A 19,626-nucleotide genomic window follows, 5' to 3' on the forward strand; every position below is an offset into this window, starting at 1 on the left:
TCGCATTTCTAGTATGATTTTATACAATAATAAAGGAATTGTTTATTTTTTCTGTTATATTATTTTGTATTACAATGTGTATATTTTTTACCTTTATTCCTTTGTGTATCGTTCTGGGAACTTTTGTAAGACTAGCGCTTTCTGTTGCCGTGAGCTTAAATTCATTGGTGACTTAGTTTCTGATACGTCCGTCGTCCATCTTTCTCAAGAATTTGCAGGCCCATTGGGAAATTGCACTTGACGATGAAAACCATCCACATAAACCTTCTTATTTTGACATTTGTTAATCCATTAAGAGTTAAAACCCTGAATCGTTCCAAAACAAAAAAATTGTAAAATCCCCACGCGTTTTCGTCAGAAACTAAGCGAGCTTTGAAATGTAAGCTCACTGCGTCAGAAAGCGCTAGTTGGTCTATTTCAGTTTGTATCTACTGAAAGCAAATGAAATTAAAATATAATAAAATTAAAAAAACTCAATTTTAATCTTGTGCAAGTTTAAATACGTTATATAAGTAACGTTCATTTATAGAAAGAAAAAAAGAATAAATAAATAAAAATTAAAGAAAGAAAACACAAATTCTTATTATAATTATATGTTTATTATAAAAATGTTAACTGAAACACATAGATATAGTGGAGTAAATATGTGGTTAATGGTGGTAAATATAATAATTATGATCATTTGTGTGAAATTATTTTTACCTCTACAAGGTTATCTCCCCCTAACTCCTACTATCTCACTATTTATTTCCATAATTCTGTCCGGCTTTCTATCTATATTTCACTACATCTCTGCCATTTCTCTTTTAATCTCTCTCCTTCTCTCTTTCTCCCTCCCTCCCTCTTTCCGTCCGTCTCATTATCTTTCTCTTACCCTCTTTTTCTTTCTCTTTGTATCTCTCTTCATTTCTTTTGCTACCGTTCTTTGTTTTCACTTCCTGTATTTTTCTCTCACCATATTCACATATTTGTACTTCTTATTTATCTCTCTACTTTCCTATCCATCTACTTTGTCACTCTCTCACAGTCACTCTTTCCCTCTTTCTCCATCTCTCACTCTCTCGCTCCCTCTCTCTCTCCGTCCATCTCACCATCTCTCTCATACCCTCTTTTTCTTTCTCTTTGTATTTCTCTCCTTTTCTTTTCCTATGCTTCTTCGTTTCCATACCTCAATTCTTCTCCTTACCTTCAGTATTTTTCTCTCCCCTACATTCACATGTTTGTATTTCTTATTCAGCTATCTATTTTCGTATTGATCTATTTTGTCACTCTCTCTCTCTATCGCTCTCTCTTTCTTTATCTTTCTTCTTTCCGCTTTTCTCATGCTATGGTTCTGTGTTTCTAGTTCTCTCTCCTCCTCCTCACTTCTTCTATTTTTCTCATTCCCCCATTCTTATATTTGTTCTTCTTATTTATCTATCTACATAATTTCCTTTCCAGTTACCTTTGCCTCTACATCTGTTAGTCTCTCAGCCTTTCTCTCTCTCTCTCTCTCTCTCTCTCTCTCCCTATCTATCTATCTATCTATCTATCTAACTATCTATCTATCTATCTATCTATCTATCTATCTATCTATCTATCGATCTATCAATCTCTCTCTCTCTCTCTATCTCAATCTCTTTCTCTCTCTCTCTCTCTCTCTCTCTCTCTCTCTCTCTCTCTTTCTCTCTTTATCCCTAGCTATCTATTCATCTATCTACCAATCTCTCGTAAGTAAAAACAGGTTGTAGTTGTTTTAATAAATCTTTGAATGGGAAATTTTTAAATATTATAGTGGGGATCTTAGACATCAAAATGTGGTCGTTCAGATGAGTTTCTGCAGAGTCTGTGAGGTGTAGGTGAGGTTTTTTCACTCAGAGTTAAGTTCAATCACTGGAAAAAAGACAAACGCCTCAAAGTATTGTCGACACATGTAAACTGCAAAGAACTGGAACTTGAAAACAAAACACTGAAACTCGCTATTGTTAAGATTTAAGCTTAAGCCACGGTATTCAGGTACGTAACGTCTAATTACTGTACAACACTTATGGCACCAAACAATTGGTTTAAATGGATTAAGTAGTTATAATACATATATCATGCATGCCTGGTAATTCGGGGGAATAATAAAACAAATATAGGATCTGGCGTCTGTGGCCTAAAAAATGGTCGGAATCAAACAATTGTTTTCATTAATAAGGAAATGCACTCTTCAAAAAATATAATACCCTAATATAATATAATCTATTTATCACAAATTCCATTATACAAAACAACAAGCTAATTTTTTTCTTTATTTATATCTCTTTCTTCCTTTCGTCGTCTTTCCCCACGTTTCAAATCCTGTTATAACGAAAATTATAAGTCGCCTGTGCTCATTATTACTGATCAAACCGAGGGTGAAAATTATCCACGCAGCACGTGCGACGATCTGTAAAACCTGGAAGATCCCGAAACGCCGGGGGCGTTTCGCGTGGTTCTATTATATTGTTTTTTCCGATACCATTCTTTCCTTATTACTATTTATGTGGATCATAAATATTCTATTAAGAAAAGGTGTCGGCCGAGATCAAAAGAAGGCTAACTCGAGTGTCATTACATACAAGGTGAATTGATTCAGTAATTGGACAGATGGGGAGGGCCTAATGGCTTCATAGGGAATCATAGAAATCATAGACGACTTTCGACATAAAACGCCTCTGACCGCTTTGAACAAGCGAAACATCGACCCAATTTTGAACGTTAATTACCAAAGTTTGGCTGTCTGAAAAGTTAATTATTAAATTCTTTAAATGCAGAATAACAGCTTTTAAAGTGTGTACAGACTATTTGCAAATGATTAATTTAATATATTCATTAAAGGTGTTCTTTAAAAATCAATTATAATAGTAGATTAACGAACTCGGAATAAATAATTTTAGCCTACATTAACAAACTAACTGTAAATATTTATAAAGTTGACTTATTCTTGGTGACAGTGTGGGGTCCTCTCTTTCTTTTCAAGTTGTGTTTTTTATATTATAAGTATAAATTAATCTATATGTATTTAGTTGGTTGTATTTAACGAAAGTAATTATTTAAATCGATTTATAATTTTTATGTAAAGTGTGGTTGAGATGAAAAATTAGTGACACGAGCGGGACTAGAATCCACGCTTAATAATAATTACAAAGTATAATAAGCATGGCTAGTAGTCTGCTGTATATTGTAGTATATATATATATATATATACTACAATATACTGTAAATAATCAAAAGAAGATCATTTTTAGGATAATTTGATGGTAATATGAGAGGGGGTTTGATATTTCCCAAACATTTCTTTTTGCTTATTGTACTTTACTTAGTTAAGGTTCTGATAAATAATAATCTTTATGTCTATCGATTTATATTTATACCCCATATCTCTCGTACAAAATATTTGATGTTTGAACAAGACAATTATATTAATAAATTTATTGATTAAATAGTGCAGAACCAAAGGTGGAAAATTCTGTTGTAATTAACAATTAAGAAGGAACAATTTACAAACTTGAACAGTAACAACATTCAGGTTCGCTCTATTTTTTCCATTATTTTCAATTCGTACCTGTACGATATCAAGGTCGTAATACAGTAGAGTAAGTAAACTGAAAAAATAAATTAAATGAAGAACAAATCATAATTAATACTAATTAATGGTTGAATTTTTCTTAGCTTTGTTCCAATAAACTACAAGAACCAACAGTTTTGTTATTTTCAATTTTCTTTAACTATTTTTGTTCCTTAATAAAGAAAAACTGTTAAATATATATCAGGAAGGTTGAAAATTTTCAATTCTATGATAAATAATCTTTTGCTCCTTTTAAAGACTTCTCCCTAAAAAGAAGCAACAAATCATAATTGAACTACTGTATAATTGAAAAAGCCTTTCAATTAATGTCTAGCATAAGTGAATCCATTATTGAAAATATTACTTATTATTTATTGATTAAATACGTACAAGCGATGATTATTGAAAGTATGATAGAGCCGGCGATGTACGCAGCTTTTCCCATCCCAGTTTGTGGAACCCAGAGTCTCTCTTGAACTCCTACTAAGTTCATACGACTCGGTAATCCAATCAGAATACCTTGTTTCTCATCAATCGGCGACTTTCTCTCTTCGGACTTTGTTTTACGCATGGTTAAATCATATTCCCCGATTATATTTAAACCATTAGAGGAACTATTTGAGGCTTTGATGATCAACTGTATCAAGTGGATTATTAATGATTATTAAAGGATGAGGTGTTGGTTTTTTCGTCACTCACAGAAGCAGCTTGACCCTTAGTTTTGGAAAGCTGAGGCAGTGTCAAATCGGCAGGATCACAGACTCCAGAAAAAGGTCTCCATCTCGAGTCCTGAATCCATAAATGATCAGGGCATCTGTTGTCGATACAAACTCTCCTGTAAAAAAAAAAACCATTCTAGCCAGTTAATCGAAAACGCACTGGAGTATCCTCCGGTAGATATGCGAACATAGATATTTGGTGATGAATAACTAAACATTTAAATCAATAAAGCCCACAAAAAAAGTTTCGATTTCGTGCCAAAAGAGAGACGAAGAAAGAGAGAGAGAGAGAGAGAGAGAGAGAGAGAGAGAGAGAGAGAGAGAGAAAGAGAGAGAGAGATAAAGAGATAAAAAGATAGATAGAGAGACAGTGAGAAAGGACAGAGTGAATAATGTAATGACTGTAAAAAACGATAAGCCACAAGTTTTCTTTTATGTGAAAGCATAAATAGTTTGATTATCCAACAAAAAAAATACGCGATAGAAAAAATTATAGATGAACATGGCAATATTAAGCGCTAATTTTTAATGTGAGGATGCCAAATTTAAATAAATTACAAAATAAATATAATCGAATTGATACCTTGTAATAGCCTTAATACCCAGATAAGACACACCAAGAAAAGCCAACCAGTACAGAAACATCAATGATTGTATTACCGCAGCTGCCAAGGCTAACTTTCTGCTTTCCTAGTTTCAACAAAAATTAAACAAATTAATGTCCTTTTTTATTTGTAAATCAAGTTGACAATAAATCACCTTATATCCTGACATAAGGCCCAACATGTGTCCGAGAAGACTAAACGTGCCATATACAACAATCAAAAAGTAATGTCCTAACAGAGAAACAAATTTATGAATAGAAATAATATAATGAAAAATAACGTTAAAAATATTTACTTCACGTGGAATTAATTATCTGGAGAAAATTTTTAGGTCAATGTGATCTCGTATTGAATAAAAAATTGTTGTTATTTGAATACTGATTCATTTCATACCAAACAAAATTTAGATTCTAATTCAATTTATTTATTGAAACGGAACATGAACAATTCGTTCATAATGCTACTTATTAATTGATTTAATGGTTGTAATGCAAATTTTTTCCGTTATAATTAGAAAAAACACAATTACAAATTAGAAAAAAATATCTGACTGCCTTCACTATTTAATTATCTACCTATGATTTAATAATAAACATTATTTTAATGAGTGTTGCCTGTGCACTGTTCTTTACCAAGTGTGAACAAAACAAAATATTATGGCTTGATACAATCCAGTCAGCGCCAGATTATTGAAAAACTTATTTCCTCATTTATCTATTATAAATTATCTTGCTACAATTTATTTCATTCATATACTTTAACTGTATTTTCATTTTTAACATAAATTACTATATATTTAGAAAAAACAACATTGATGGTGTTCTTTTTAGACACTATTTTAATGAAGAGACTCAGAATAAAGTAGTGCTGCAACAATACAGCATTAGATATTAGTGTTCGATAAAGGCAGAATAAGCTCAGAAAAAAATTGAAATGAGACCGAGTTTTCTTTCCTTCATCCTACTTTTAGGCTTGACGTTGTGTAATTTAACTTGACTTTTCCTGCCAACCATACATTTGGTTTAATATACGTCTATAATCTATGAGTATGTGATTTTTTCCAGAATTTTGACATATTCTTATTTATATTCTATGAATTTTGTGATAAATTGAAATTTCTTGACAATGCTCGATTTCTAGTACAATACGAACTATAGAAAAAGAATGCAGCTTAGAAGTTGTAACTTCAGATCTTTCGATCATTTATGGTTTTTGTTTAAAAATTGCACAAAAATAAATATATGAATTATCACAGTAAGTAACTAAAGTAAATACCAGCAGGTATACAAATATTATTTAATAATTAATTATTTATATCATGATTTCATTTTCGTCCAATTAATAAAGCTGTTAAATATGTAGTGTGAGTTATAGCAATGTTAACTAATAGAAAATGTATTACTAGAATAAATAATATAATTAAAAGGTTTTATTTTATAGTTTATTATTAAATCAGAGAAATAATGTGAGGATATTAAAAAGTTATTAAAAATGTATTTGAGTGTGTAATGTATATTACATTAAATGTGATGTAATGCTTATCCAATTTAATTATCTTCACTCCATTCCAACGCTTTTAACTCATTTCTGTAAGATATGAGTGTTGTGATACTGTAAACGAAGAAAGCTGAAAATAAAATTTTAAAAATTGTTTAAAAAAGTGGGTTTCATACTTAGGATTTTTTTACTTTACCTGTCAACATGATGCTGAAAATGATAGAAATGGCTAAAAGGCCGCCTTTTCCAAAATCAGACTGTGGGTCCCAGACTTTTTCCGAAACACCGGGCAAAATCCCGACGTCGTCGCTCTGTAAAACGCGCTTGGCGGGAAGAACGTCGCCGTCGGCGAGAATCGGCCAGTTCGACATTTTTGTCATATCCGTTTTATTGGCCGGTTTGTTAATCCGAATTTTTGACGTGTCCGTTTTATTGGGCGGTTTGTTAATTTGAGTTTTTGACATGTGCGTTTTATTCGCCGGTTTGTTAATTTGAATTTTTCCTCCACTCTCGTCCTTGTTTAGGGTGTTCTTCGAAACTTCATGATGATCGGGTTCTCCCCAGACGTTAAGATATTTGTCAAGCTGAAGACAAGGAATGATACAATTTTAAACTCTTTCCTTTCATAGTTGTTCAGGTTCAACTTACTTACCAAATGATCAATAAGGTACATATTTTACTCAAATTATTTATGCTAATTTAGACCTAAAATTCAAACTTAATTCATTTATATTTTCATTCCAATTTATTCGTCATTAGATTTAATCGTTAGATCATATAAAAAAGTTTATTTCTTTGTCTACCCAAGGAAAATCATCAGCAGAGGGTGGATAAGGAGTAGATTATCTAGTTTAGTTTAGTTAAAAGTACGGAAATATGTTGGATATAAGGATGGCTTAAAATTTACAGAAATTAACAAAATTACTTTAGTTTAGATGAAAATAAGGAAATATGTTGGACATAAGGAGTGCTTATAAACAAGAACATTGATGTTTGAAAGCCTAAAAAATGTTGCGGCTTTTGATTTTACAGAAATTAAAGAAACTAGTTTAGATGAAAGTAGGGAAATATGTTGACATAAGGAGGGCTTAAAAATTACAGAAATTAAAAAAACTACTTTAGTTTAGATGAAAGTACGGAAATGTGTTGGACATAAGGAGTGCTTAAAATTTACAGTAATTAAAAAAACTACTTTAGTTTAGTTAAAAGTACGGAAATATGTTGGATATAAGGATGGCTTAAAATTTACAGAAATTAAAAAAACTACTTTAGTTTAGTTAAAAGTACGGAAATATGTTGGATATAAGGATGGCTTAAAATTGACAGAAATTAACAAAATTACTTTAGTTTAGATGAAAATAAGGAAATATGTTGGACATAAGGAGTGCTTAAAATGTACAGAAATTAAAAAAATCACTTTAGTTTAGATGAAAGTACGGAAATATGTTGGTCATAAGGAGTGCTTAAAATTTACAGAAATTAAAAAAACTACTTTAGTTTAGATGAAAATAGGGTAAAATGTTGGACATAAGGAAGGCTTAAAATTTACAGAAATTAACACAATTACTTTAGTTTAGATGAAAATAAGGAAATATGTTGGACATAAGGAGTGCTTAAAATTTGCAGAAATTAAAAAAACTACTTTAGTTTAGATGAAAGTAGGGAAATATGTTGGACATAAGGAGGGCTTAAAAATTAAAGAATTTTCAACAGATTTGATCGGATATTTTAGCCTGTTTTTCATTTTTTCTAGGCACGATTTACAACAAAAAAAATTGCTTCTCTGAGCCGGTGTTACATCGATATCGTGGTTATTTTGCTATAGTTCGCCACCAACAGTTTAATTAAAAAATAGACGCTTGCTAATCAAGAGATTTAAAGTGAGTGTTGTCGAGCTAAAAATTGTTTTGCCATTTACTGCAATTATACAAGCTATTTACCCATGCGTTTACTTTGTCTTATCTTTCTAATTTGTGCTGAATGAATTGAACAGTTGTTTCAGTTATGATTATAGATAAGAACCTTTGAAAATCTTACTTTTATGCAATGTTATATGAATTTGGTTAGTGAGCATTTTTTTTCTCAATTCAGACCTACTCAAATTATCATGGATATTGCTTGCAGTTTGATATATGTAACAACTCTAAAATAAGAAGAGTTTGTCATGTTTTCAAAATCGAGGATGCACATGTGTTTGTGTCCCGAAATGCGACCATTCTGTTCCATTTAAGTCGTATTGCCTTCTTACTTATGTCTAGTGATTTCAAATTGTAACTCATTTATTGTATTTTGGAAGTGTCCGCTTACTACGCTTGCAGCAGTAGGATGATATATGACCGGAAGATTCCGATCCTCCGGGTCGCAAATGATGACATAGTAACGCCACCTCGCGTCTTGGATCCACAGGTGATCCGCACATCGATATTGTATGCAAATCCTCCTGAATAATTAAAAACAAACCTCATGAGCTTTGTTCCGCTGATGTTTGTTAACTGGTCTTACCTTGTGAAATAAGGGTGATTATGAAAGGATAGAATGAGAAGAACCAGCCAGTAAAGGAGCATTAAAGCTTGGAGAGATATGGAGACGTAAATTACAGAAAACTTTTCCTGAAGTGAAAAAAAAAGATCGGATAGATGTTATAAACAAAATATGAATTGATTTGGAATTTACCTGGTAGGCGGACACAAGACCCAGTAAAAAGCCGAGAAGAGATATTACACAGTAAAAAGAAACCAGAATGTACTGACCTAGTAAATGAAAAAAATAGCCACGAATTTTATCAGTGAAAATAAACTCTTTTTGCTGAAAATTATAAAAATCAAAAAAAGGATTTCTTCTTAGATGTCCTGTTCTTAAAACATAGTAATACAAACGTTTTGCTTTACATTTCTAATTATAGGCCTTTTCTAGGCAGATTTCATTTTCATTGAGAGATGAGCAATTATTTATGAACCATTTATGGAGCAGGTCCAGCTTACAGATCGTCTTTACCTTACTTTAGTCACTTCTTTGCCCAATTAAATAATTTCGTTTTATTCCACTTTGTGCAGCACGCGACCGCTTATGTACATATTACAATTTGATCTTTCTAAGTATATCTCTTATATTATCTTTATCTGATTTAGTGTTATGGCCTATCAGAAAACACATCTTGACTATCCAGTATTCTTCAATAATTACGGGCGATGAAGGTGATTTAATTGGCAATGAACGTGATATTAGTAAAGAAGCTGACTTTAAAATTGTAGATCACGCCAGTGAGTCCGAAACCTTCCACTAAAATCATCGATAACAAAAATAATTATTTGTTGTTTCTTTGAAAAGGCCAAATCACAAAATGGAACTAGATACACAAGAAGAAAAAAAAAACATAGTTACACTTTTGGCAGGTTCAAAAGCCGATGCACAACTTCAACAACACAAGTAGTCTTTTTTTCAATGTTTCTGGTTGGTAAAATTGTCAATCAAATTGTACAATTTACTAATATGTGTGCACAATTTGATGCTCGTAAGTAATATAATTCTGTCGGTTGTCGCGGAAGAAGGGTCAATCCATTTTATAAACTTTTTTTGTGTAAATTATTATCAATTAAAAGTCTAAGTATTGTCATTTAGGATATGTACAAATATTGGAAATTAAAATAAAATAGTGATGTGCTTGGTGCAACATGGGACCATTGTCAAAATAAAGAACGCGACTAGCCGGTGGTTAAACGATAATGTTTTTTGGGCTTTGTTTAAAAGATAGTCAATACACTAAACAACTTAAAATAATAAACTAATGGTTAAGCAATATAAATAGTTAACCTTACATGATAATAAACAGTGGACAGGCAATAAATACTCGAGGCTGTTAGAATAATTAACCATTAGGTAAAAGAATATATAAAGTATAAATTTAAAAAAAATTGATCTGCTGATAAATTGCAATAATTATAAATTTGATAAGATTGTTGATATTATACGTACTTTCAAAATGTATTAAGTATTAGTTTTTATTACTCAAACGTACTAGTCCATTTTATTAACTCTTTTAAACATATTACACAATTATTATTTCACAAAGAAATGTCAAGTGTGGTATAAAGAGGGTAAATAAATGTTTTATTATTACAATAGACATACGATCACATGTAACGTTCATACAGCCATACGCCAATCATATGCTGCAAGGCCTAACGTTTAACCAAAAATACAATAATAAAATAAAAATCAATCTTACCAACAATTATATTGTTCTCTATTTCCGAGTTTTCCGAGGCCAAATTTACAATCAAAGAGGTGATAGCGAGAAACTGAAAAGTTTGTTTTTAATATTACCAATTATTGATTAAAATTTTTACATTAATATATGTAGTGTGCGTTATTTTTTAAATTGTTGTAATAATAATAGGGGATGTTTAAGGACCGACAGACAGCTGAGTATATCCTTAACCCACTGTGAGTTTTTACTTATTTTTCTGTCTTTCAGGAGTATTTTTCAGCATGCAGCTATTTCATCCCGATATGTTACTCTCTGCTTTTGTATGACGATTTAAGTCGATATCCTACAAAGGTAGTCTCCTATTTGTACCTTGTTGTCAACTACAGAATGGACGATTGATATACAATATATACACATACATCAGCCCCCTATACAAACGTAGAAGTTTGGTCACATTCACTCTCCTGGATAACACGATATTTCTCGGGGATTAAACGCAAGAAACGCAGCCAAAAAATTTGCGAGTTTCTTCATAAAAGGACGAAATAGACACAGTCGAAAACTTAGATATACGAATATATACAACAATAATAGGCTAATAAATAAACCTTCGCCTACATTATTTACACTTTAATGTGAAACTATGGACGTCGTGAAGTGGAAGTTTGAAAGTTTTTTTTTTGATTATACAGAAATCATGAGATGCGGTCTGATATGATGTAGGTTTCAGAAAAATATTTTCTTTATCGTGCCAACGTTTCGATCTTTATTGAGATCATCTTCTAAATCAACATTGTTTAAATTTAATAAATACATGTTGGATGTGGAAAAAAGTGAATTTATACAATAGAAAAAATATATTTTTTATATTCAATCAAAGTATTTCTACTCACTCAAAGTGTTTGTTTTCTGCGTAAGTGTGCCATTCTTGCGTGTCGTGTTGACAGTGCCAGTGAGATATTGCTGTTTTATGTTTATACATGTTTATGTATTTATGTTAGAGCTATTATGTTGATATATGTTTTAAATATTTCTACTGAAAGACCAATAAAAAAGTTGCAATTTACATGGAAGCGGAGTAATATGAAAATCATTGAATTTCAATCAGAAGTTTATCTAAAAGAGAATATTTTTAAGAATGAAATTTTTTTTAAATCAAATTACCTCTTAACGACGGTATTATTCCATATTTTAGTTAAGTCCATAATTTTATATACCTAAACACATTTTCTAAGTGAGGGAGCAGGGTTTAGCCTTAACCCTAACATAGCTTGTATAATATTTTGATAAATATTGAAACCATAACCATAACGATATTTTAAATTATGGGACCTTTTTTCACTTATTAGCCTTTGGAATCTTGTTTTTTGTGAAAACAGGTTGAACACGGCGATGAAGATTAAAGTGCGACTGTCATTAAGATTCAACCGAGGATAGTAGAATCAGTGATGACCTGTGCTGTTTCTTACTGTCAACAATTTGTTTGTCTGTTGCATTTTAATGACCTCAACATTCCATATCGTACCTGCTTTACAATCACTGACGGGAAATCTATCTAAAGCTAAAATCTACTTGAAAAATGGTCTGTATTGAATAAATTGCAATCGCAGTTGGGATTTTTTGATGTTTGTAATACGTGCTGATGTGTAACTAGGCAGATATTTGTTCAACTTACTATTCCGATTGAAGAACATATCACCACCCCTGCTTGCAACGAGTAGAAATATAAGAAGTCCGCCTGCCTGAACGGGTTGAGTCTCATTGGAAGGACGAATTTTCAAGCTCAAAATACGTAAACTTTCTTTTTCTACAAAACAATCGACAAACAGCTGGCACTTTTTATGAAACCGTGGGGAAATTTTCATGGTTTATTTTAGCCTAGATTGAAGCAAAAGAAACGACGTATCACTGTAAAAGACTAGTAAATTTCTGTTAAAAGAATAATCAATTTTCTATCATACTCCCACTGCCCATCAGTTCATCTTTTTTAAAAAGAGCGCAAGATTGTGCTTCCTTAACATTGGTTTATCGCGAGCAATGTTTTTACAGTACCTGGGACTATCCTCAGTCCACTAATCTTCAGTCGGTTCATTTGGCGGACGATGAGGATGAGGGTTCAATGAAAATGCAAAATTAACTAAAACAAGCACAATTGTTTCAAGAAAAATAGGCATTTTTGAAACTTATTTTCTAATTTACTTTCTAATTAAATTCAAAGTCGATTTTACATCTAAAAAGGATATACTTTTGTCACACACCACTTTGGATGCAGAGTTGTAAAATAATAGGCTCAAGAAGTGCATAGTAGTGTAAAATAATGCATATAAACAAATTCGAAATGAATCGGTCGACCTGAATTCCAAAACTTGTTACCGGAACTCCGGTTGTTGATAGATCTCTGCAGTTGGAAACCATTCGAAAAATATTTTTCAGCTACCGATTTTTAATTGATGTCCCGAAGACCCCAAGAATTGGTCAGAGGTGGACATCCGAAGACTAGGGGGAGGTTAATAGTTTTCATACATAAAGCCCAGCTTTGTGTTTTCTCAGAGAATCCAAAGAAGACCTAAATAATAATTTTTCTTACTGATATTAAATGTCATTCTTATAACTTAAACAAGGCATATTTTCCATGGGAACAAATTATCAATACACACAAACCTAAAACGGAGCAATATCATAAATCCATAATAAACAAAATATATTAGCTGATTAAAAATCCGAAAAGTAAACTTACTTAAAAGCTTCAGACTTTCACCATTTAAAGCGGACATTGGTCTGCATGTCGGTCATTACTCATTACATATTGAACCGATACTGGGTCCGTCAACTCTCGTGGGTTTTCGTGTTACAATTTATTTTACAAATTTCTTAAAATTATAAACAAGCAAATCAAATAGCATGATATTGTACGCAGCAAGCAAGAATGATGAAAAAATATTAAGCGGTTCCTACTGACAATTTTTGATAGAATTAAATTAATAATCATCCGAAAACATTTAAACTGTTCACTCGTCATCTTTTGCCATTTATAAATATTTACTTTATTTTTAACTTAATATTCAACCACAAAAACAAAATATGGCATAAAGATGCGGTCTGGTATGATAGGTTTCAGAAAAACATTTTCTTTATCGTGCCAACGTTTCGATCTTTATTGAGATCATCTTCAGGGCTCAAAGTGTTTATCTTCTGTGTAATTGTGCCATTCTTGCGTGTCGTGTTGAGAGTGCCCAGAATCAACACGACACGCAAGAATGGCACAATTACACAGAAGACAAACACTTTGAGCCCTGAAGATGATCTCAATAAAGATCGAAACGTTGGCACGATAAAGAAAATGTTTTTCTGAAACCTATCACACCAGACCGCATCTCACGATTTCTGTATAATTATCGATTAACGGTCACTAATCACCACACAAAATAATTTGGAGATTATACAAACATTAAAAGTTATTTTATTACTTAATTTACATACAAAGGGAATGAAGTTAAAATAGCAAACATCCTTCCCTATTAATTAATTAATGACATGTATAAAATAGATAATTAGCATAGGTTTTTGTATAATTGTCCATAGAAGGTTAAGCTTCTTGTCTAAAACAATGATAAAATTTTAATTTTTTAAATCGTTTTTATCTTTTACATTTTTTAAATGTCATAATTATCATAAGCGTAATAAATTGTACACACAATGTAATTTCTATGAGAGATTTCTCTAATCAAATAGAATTGTCTTTCCTATTATTGTATAGTACGTGAATTATTTTTTCCAACATCCATGGTTAATTGTTGTGATTATATCAAAACTGAGTGATAGGTGGGTGTTGGAACCAAGAAAAAAAGTTCACTTTCTCAACAAAAAAAATAATTTGACCAACGTTTCTGCCTTTATGGGCTCTTTTTCATGGTAGAAAGTTGGCAATAACTAAATTTGTTCAAAACAGATTGTTTTACAAAATTTTTATTAAGTCTTCCAGTTTTTATAACTTGAAAATGGATAAACTCAATAAAAGGAAAAGGCCGCATATTACATCCAATGTACCAACATTAACATGCACTCCGAGGCCTTTTTCTTCCATTGTGAAATCAACAAAGTGTTTGGGTTATTTGGGCGTTGCTGATCATTTTAGTCAATCTTTGCTAGGTTGGTCTAACAGATGCATTTTTGTATTTCGCCATCTTCATTGCGTTGTCTGTATGATTTCTGTTAGAAAGTAAAAAGACTTGGCTAACAAGAAATGAACAGCAATGGCCAAACTGCAGATAATATTTTTAGTTGACATTATCGCAAAATACACTGCCCTTCAAAAAAAAGCCGACCACTTTATTTTTGCAAGAAAAAATGGCCAACGTGGGAAATTCAACATTTAAAAAGCCACCTTGTTCAGTGTAAAATAAAAAAAATGAGACCTAGGGCTGACTTAATCGGCTGAGAAAATCTGCATTTACAAATTTGGCCATTTTTCCATGCAAAAACCAGGAGGGGGTCGGTTTTCTTATTTTTCTTTTTGTATGGGCAGTGTATAATAATGGGTAGTTTAGGATCAACACGCAGCTGTGTAATCGCCGGCCTTCTGCCCTCGGCGTGTTTGAACTTCTTTTCTTGGTCTTTCATGCTTATTTTTCAAACTGGAGCCATTTGAGCGGCTCGATTTGTTTCTGAATTTCTAGTTTTATATGAAAACTGAGTAGTCGCTATTTCTTGAGGCGGGGTTGAACCCACTCCATTCTCGCTAATAACTTACTTTCACTCTCCAGACGTCACCCAATCACTCCACAGTACTCGATATTCCTCAAGGAGGCGCAAACTAGACGACTGCATTTTATTTACTTTAAATTTCAGTGGATGGCCTGGAGGACCGAAGGACAGAAGAAAAATTTTAAAAAATCTTTATTAATAGATGCTTTGAAGAAAAATTCAATAACAAATGTTTACATATTTAGAAATATTTTAAGTTTAAAATTTACATATATTCATTTTTTCTTTGAATAAACAACTCTGCAATCATATTAAATTAATATATTTAAAATAATTAAATTCACTAATTTCGTGGTGCGCTAGACCAATTAATATATTACAATTAATTAAGGTTTTTAGTTGAGATAAAAAAGTCAATGGCACGAGCTGGATTCGAACCCACGATTTTCGGCTTGATACGCTGCTGCTCTACCACTTGAGCTATCGTGACCAAAAGGAAAAATGGCAAAAAGGAGGGAAAATTCAAAAGGTGCGATTGAGATGGGAAGTTGGTGTCCGAGTGGATCTAGGACACGATAGCTCAAGTGGTAGAGCAGCGGCGTATCAAGCCGAAGATCGTGGGTTCGAATCCCGCTCGTGCCATTGACTTTTTTATCTCAACTAAAACCTTAATTAATTGTAATATTTAAAATAGCTTAGAGTTATTTGTTAAATGTTTAATATTGGTTTAACATTATGTAGTAATTTATTATAATTTGTTTTGTATTTCTTTATTTACAAGAATAATTACAGGTAATTAAGGTAAAAATCAACCTCCACATCAGAAGAAGTCCAATTCTCCTGTCAATTCCTTTTTGAATTGTTTATACGTATAAAGGCCGTAAGCCATGAATACTGAAACAGAATTAAATCAATATTTCCTTTGTCCGGCATAAATTGAGCTGTTGCTAGAGTGCCAGTTTTACGTACTGCCCCATGCGATTCCGAGAATCGTGGATGTAGTCATGGGCAGCTCTTCGTAATTTTCGCATCCGATGTACAGGGACGAAAGTACTGGGCTTTCGTCTTCCTTCGTGGCTTTCTTGTCGAAAGGGCAGACGAATCCATAGTTCCTCCACCTCGTGTCGTAGAGCCAATGAGTCTCGGGACAACGATTGTCAATACACACAAACCTAAAACGAAACGGTATCATAAAGACGCATCGACTCTCGGCAACTATTGATTTCGTTTTTACATAAAAGCGTCATTCGTCGGTATGTAGCTTATAATACACAATATGACCCAAAGGATAAAACCGGAGAAATTCAGGTAATAGCCAATCATGAGAGTCTTCGGTATTCCCTGAATTATAGATTATTATTGGAGAAAAGACTATAGGAAAACCTAATACATACTAAAAATGCTGCGAACGACACCAATCCAAACCCGACAAACATAATAAGCGAATAAATGTAAATAAAAAAATATTGTGCTGAAAAACATATTCAATCAGTTCGGGAATTCTGAATTGTTTTTACGTTACTTACTAATTTGTAGCATCACTGAGGCCAAACGGTTTTCGGCGAAAACGTTATATATGATGACACTAAGCATCAATGTCTACAAACCAAAAAGAAAATTATTTAGATTTACAACTCTAATTAGGAGATAAAACTGTATAAATGATAAACTAATCATTTTAAAGTAAATCATAAATTAGTAATAAAGAACTGACGTAATCATATAGTTTTGCTGGAACTTATTGTTTTTCTTTGGCTCCTTTTCTGCCTCTCTTCATTACTTACAAATGCTATGTTCTTTTCTTGTCACATCATCTGTGCCTTCTTCTTACCTATGTTCCGACACAATCTCTCTTTTTTTTCTTTTTCCCTCTTTATGCCCCTCTCTCTCACTTTCTCTTCCTCTCTCATACTCTCTCCCACAATCTCTGTCTCTTTCCGTTTTTTCTCACTCATACTCTCTCCCTCAATCTCTCTCTCTCCCTCTGACTTTCTCTTTCTGTCCCTCTATCTATACACTCCCTGCTTCTTCCACTACCACTTTTTTCTTTCTGACTTTCTGATGATCTGTATGTCTTCTCCCTCCCTGTCACAGTCTGTCTTTCTCTCCCTCTCTCACTCTCTATTCCCTCTCCCTCCCTGTTACATTCTCTCTCTCTCTCTCTCTCTCTCTCTCTCTCTCTCTCTCTTTTCTTTCTGACTTTCTGATGATCTGTATGTCTTCTCCCTCCCTGTCACAGTCAGTCTATCTCTCACTCTCTCTTTCCCTCTGACTTTCTCTTTCTGTCCCTCTATCTTTACTCTCCCTGCTTCTTCCACTCTCTCACTTTTTTCTTCCTCACTTTCTGATGGTCTGTCTGTCTTTTCCTCTCTCTTTCACTCTGACTCTCTCTTTCTGTCCCTCTATCTATATCTTTCCCTGCCTCTTCCACTCTCTACCTTTTTTCTTCTTCCTGCCTTTCTGATGTTCTGTCTTCTTCTCTCTCTTTCTCTCTTCCTCTAACTTTCTCTTTCTGTCCCTCTATCCATACTCTCCCTGCTTCTTCCCCTCTCACTTTTTTCATTGTGACTTTCTGATGATCTGTATGTCTTCTCCCTCCCTGTCACACTCTGTCTTTCTCTCCCTCTCTCACTCTCTATTTCCCTCGCCCTCCCTGTTACAGTCTGTCTCTCTCTCTTTTCCTCTCCCTCCCTGTTACATTCTCTCTCTCTCTCTCTCTCTCTCTCTCTCTCTGTTTTCCTCTCCCTCCTGTTACAGTCTCTCTCATACTCTCTCTCTCTCTCTCTCTCTCTCTCTCTCTCTCTCTCTATCTATCTATCTATCTATCTATCTATCTATCTATCTATCTCAATCTCTTACTCTTTCGCTCTAATTATCTATCCATTTTTATCTTTCTTTCTTTTTCTCCCATTTAATCTAGATTTTTAAAATTATTAATCTTTATTTATTTCTAATTTACATTCATATCTCTTTTTAATTTTTTTCTTTCTCTGTGCATGTATGTATATCAACTATGTATAACTATCTATCTTTTATTTTGAATATTTCATTTCTTGCAAACTTGCTTTGTATTATTAAATTTTACAGCCAGGTGACTAAATTTAAAATAAAACTGTTTTCATCAAATATAATTTTGCGTTTAACAGATGATTTACAAAAACGCAAGTTTCAAGTGGCTTAATACAATAATATTTTTAAGAATGATATACGTAATGTTTAAGTAAATAATATTGACTATCTTCAATAATCTTTTTCGTCATACCACTCCAATTGTTGATGTGATGCACGTGCCAGCTTGAAGGGAGAAGATCCTGCAGTACCCTTTCGGCGCGACGAATGTATCAGTTTCTTCCTCCTCGTCGGGCATGGTCCTTTGGTGAGGAAAATGAGCGATACAGAGACAAAATAATAGGTAAAAACGAGATATTAGTTAGTAGAAAGAATTATAATTGGGCGATAGAGCTTGTCAGCTCACTACTGCTTGCTTTGAAAAATCGGCTGGTTTTTCAGTTAAACAAGTGAACTTCTGTTTCGTTAATTAAAAAATTATATTCAGTTGTTTCTTATATCGTTTTATTTTTTGTCCCTTTGATGACTAAGTTCTTGATTTATGTACTCTTTAGGTATAGCTAAAGGAAAGCTAATAATAATATCTTCATTGCGAACCAATATCTAGCATTTAAAAATACGGGACTCTTTAGTGCTATTCGTATAAGAAGAGTATAAATCGACAATGAGTTTTTTTCTTTATCATACTATTCTCGCTGGTTTGATCTCTTTCAAAAGGTTTCGGCATTTGGCAACATTTTTCGAAACAAACAATGCATATTTATGTACTTATTACACCTCAGGTGAGGACCTTTATAAGTGCTTCAATTTTTTTTTTTCAAATTTGTCAAGGGCTCTGTTTATCTTGCTTTGACGAACTCGCATCTCACCAGCTCTTATTCTGTTTGTCTTTTATTATTTTGTGTAGAAACTTCGTTCCCAACTAAAACAACTTACTGCAAGAAGAATAGGTGAGTAACATTTTTATGGCGTAAAATGGGCGGCAACGGGAAATATTGATAAGATCGCTTTTTCTGAAATGTTTACCTTTTGGGAAACTTTTCTCTTACACTTTTCCACCGATTGAAATGATGATTTATTGTGTTGCTGAATAATAATCAAACAATTGTAGGAAGTCAATCTTTTCAAACTCTCAGGAGCTGAGAAATACTTTTTACTTTGTTGTCGCCTGATCAATAAACTTTTAAACGATCGTTTTAAACCATTCAACAAACTTACCATTACAAAATAATGATTCAAAATTGAGTGAAAGTG

At 32.7% G+C, this 19,626-nt stretch overlaps 2 protein-coding genes across 5 annotated transcripts; both read right to left on the reverse strand.

The window, feature by feature from the left end:
• Positions 1–3,456: 3,456 nt before the first annotated feature.
• Positions 3,457–12,451, reverse strand: LOC106662670. Of its 4 annotated transcripts, XM_014386899.2 has the most exons (8): positions 12,275–12,447; positions 10,618–10,690; positions 9,066–9,142; positions 8,895–9,001; positions 8,700–8,832; positions 6,589–6,976; positions 6,415–6,522; positions 5,050–5,126 (listed from the first exon to the last, which is right to left on the reverse strand). In XM_014386899.2, the coding sequence occupies exons 1-7, from the start codon at positions 12,359–12,361 to the stop codon at positions 6,443–6,445; spliced, it is 945 nt and encodes a 314-aa protein (XP_014242385.1). In that variant the 5' UTR covers positions 12,362–12,447; the 3' UTR covers positions 5,050–5,126; positions 6,415–6,442. The 4 variants fall into 4 exon arrangements, with proteins under 4 accessions (XP_014242386.1, XP_014242387.1, XP_014242385.1 ...); XM_014386900.2 differs by lacking the exons at positions 6,415–6,522; positions 6,589–6,976; positions 8,700–8,832; positions 8,895–9,001; positions 9,066–9,142 and adding exons at positions 3,457–3,608; positions 3,962–4,208; positions 4,271–4,406; positions 4,874–4,980 and having other exon boundaries at positions 12,275–12,451; XM_014386901.2 differs by lacking the exons at positions 6,415–6,522; positions 6,589–6,976; positions 8,700–8,832; positions 8,895–9,001; positions 9,066–9,142 and adding exons at positions 3,666–3,837; positions 3,962–4,208; positions 4,271–4,406; positions 4,874–4,980 and having other exon boundaries at positions 12,275–12,451.
• Positions 12,452–16,057: 3,606 nt separating this feature from the next.
• On the reverse strand, positions 16,058–18,832 carry LOC106662675. Its single transcript, XM_014386909.2, has 6 exons — positions 18,566–18,832; positions 16,830–16,902; positions 16,698–16,774; positions 16,538–16,644; positions 16,273–16,475; positions 16,058–16,197 (listed from the first exon to the last, which is right to left on the reverse strand). The coding sequence occupies exons 1-6, from the start codon at positions 18,668–18,670 to the stop codon at positions 16,124–16,126; spliced, it is 639 nt and encodes a 212-aa protein (XP_014242395.1). The 5' UTR covers positions 18,671–18,832; the 3' UTR covers positions 16,058–16,123.
• Between the last annotated feature and the right edge of the window lie 794 nt (positions 18,833–19,626).

The sequence above is a fragment of the Cimex lectularius genome, unplaced genomic scaffold (genome assembly GCF_000648675.2).
Source record: "Cimex lectularius strain Harlan isolate CLEC.00 unplaced genomic scaffold, Clec_2.1 scaffold240, whole genome shotgun sequence".
NCBI classification, from domain to species: domain Eukaryota; kingdom Metazoa; phylum Arthropoda; class Insecta; order Hemiptera; family Cimicidae; genus Cimex; species Cimex lectularius.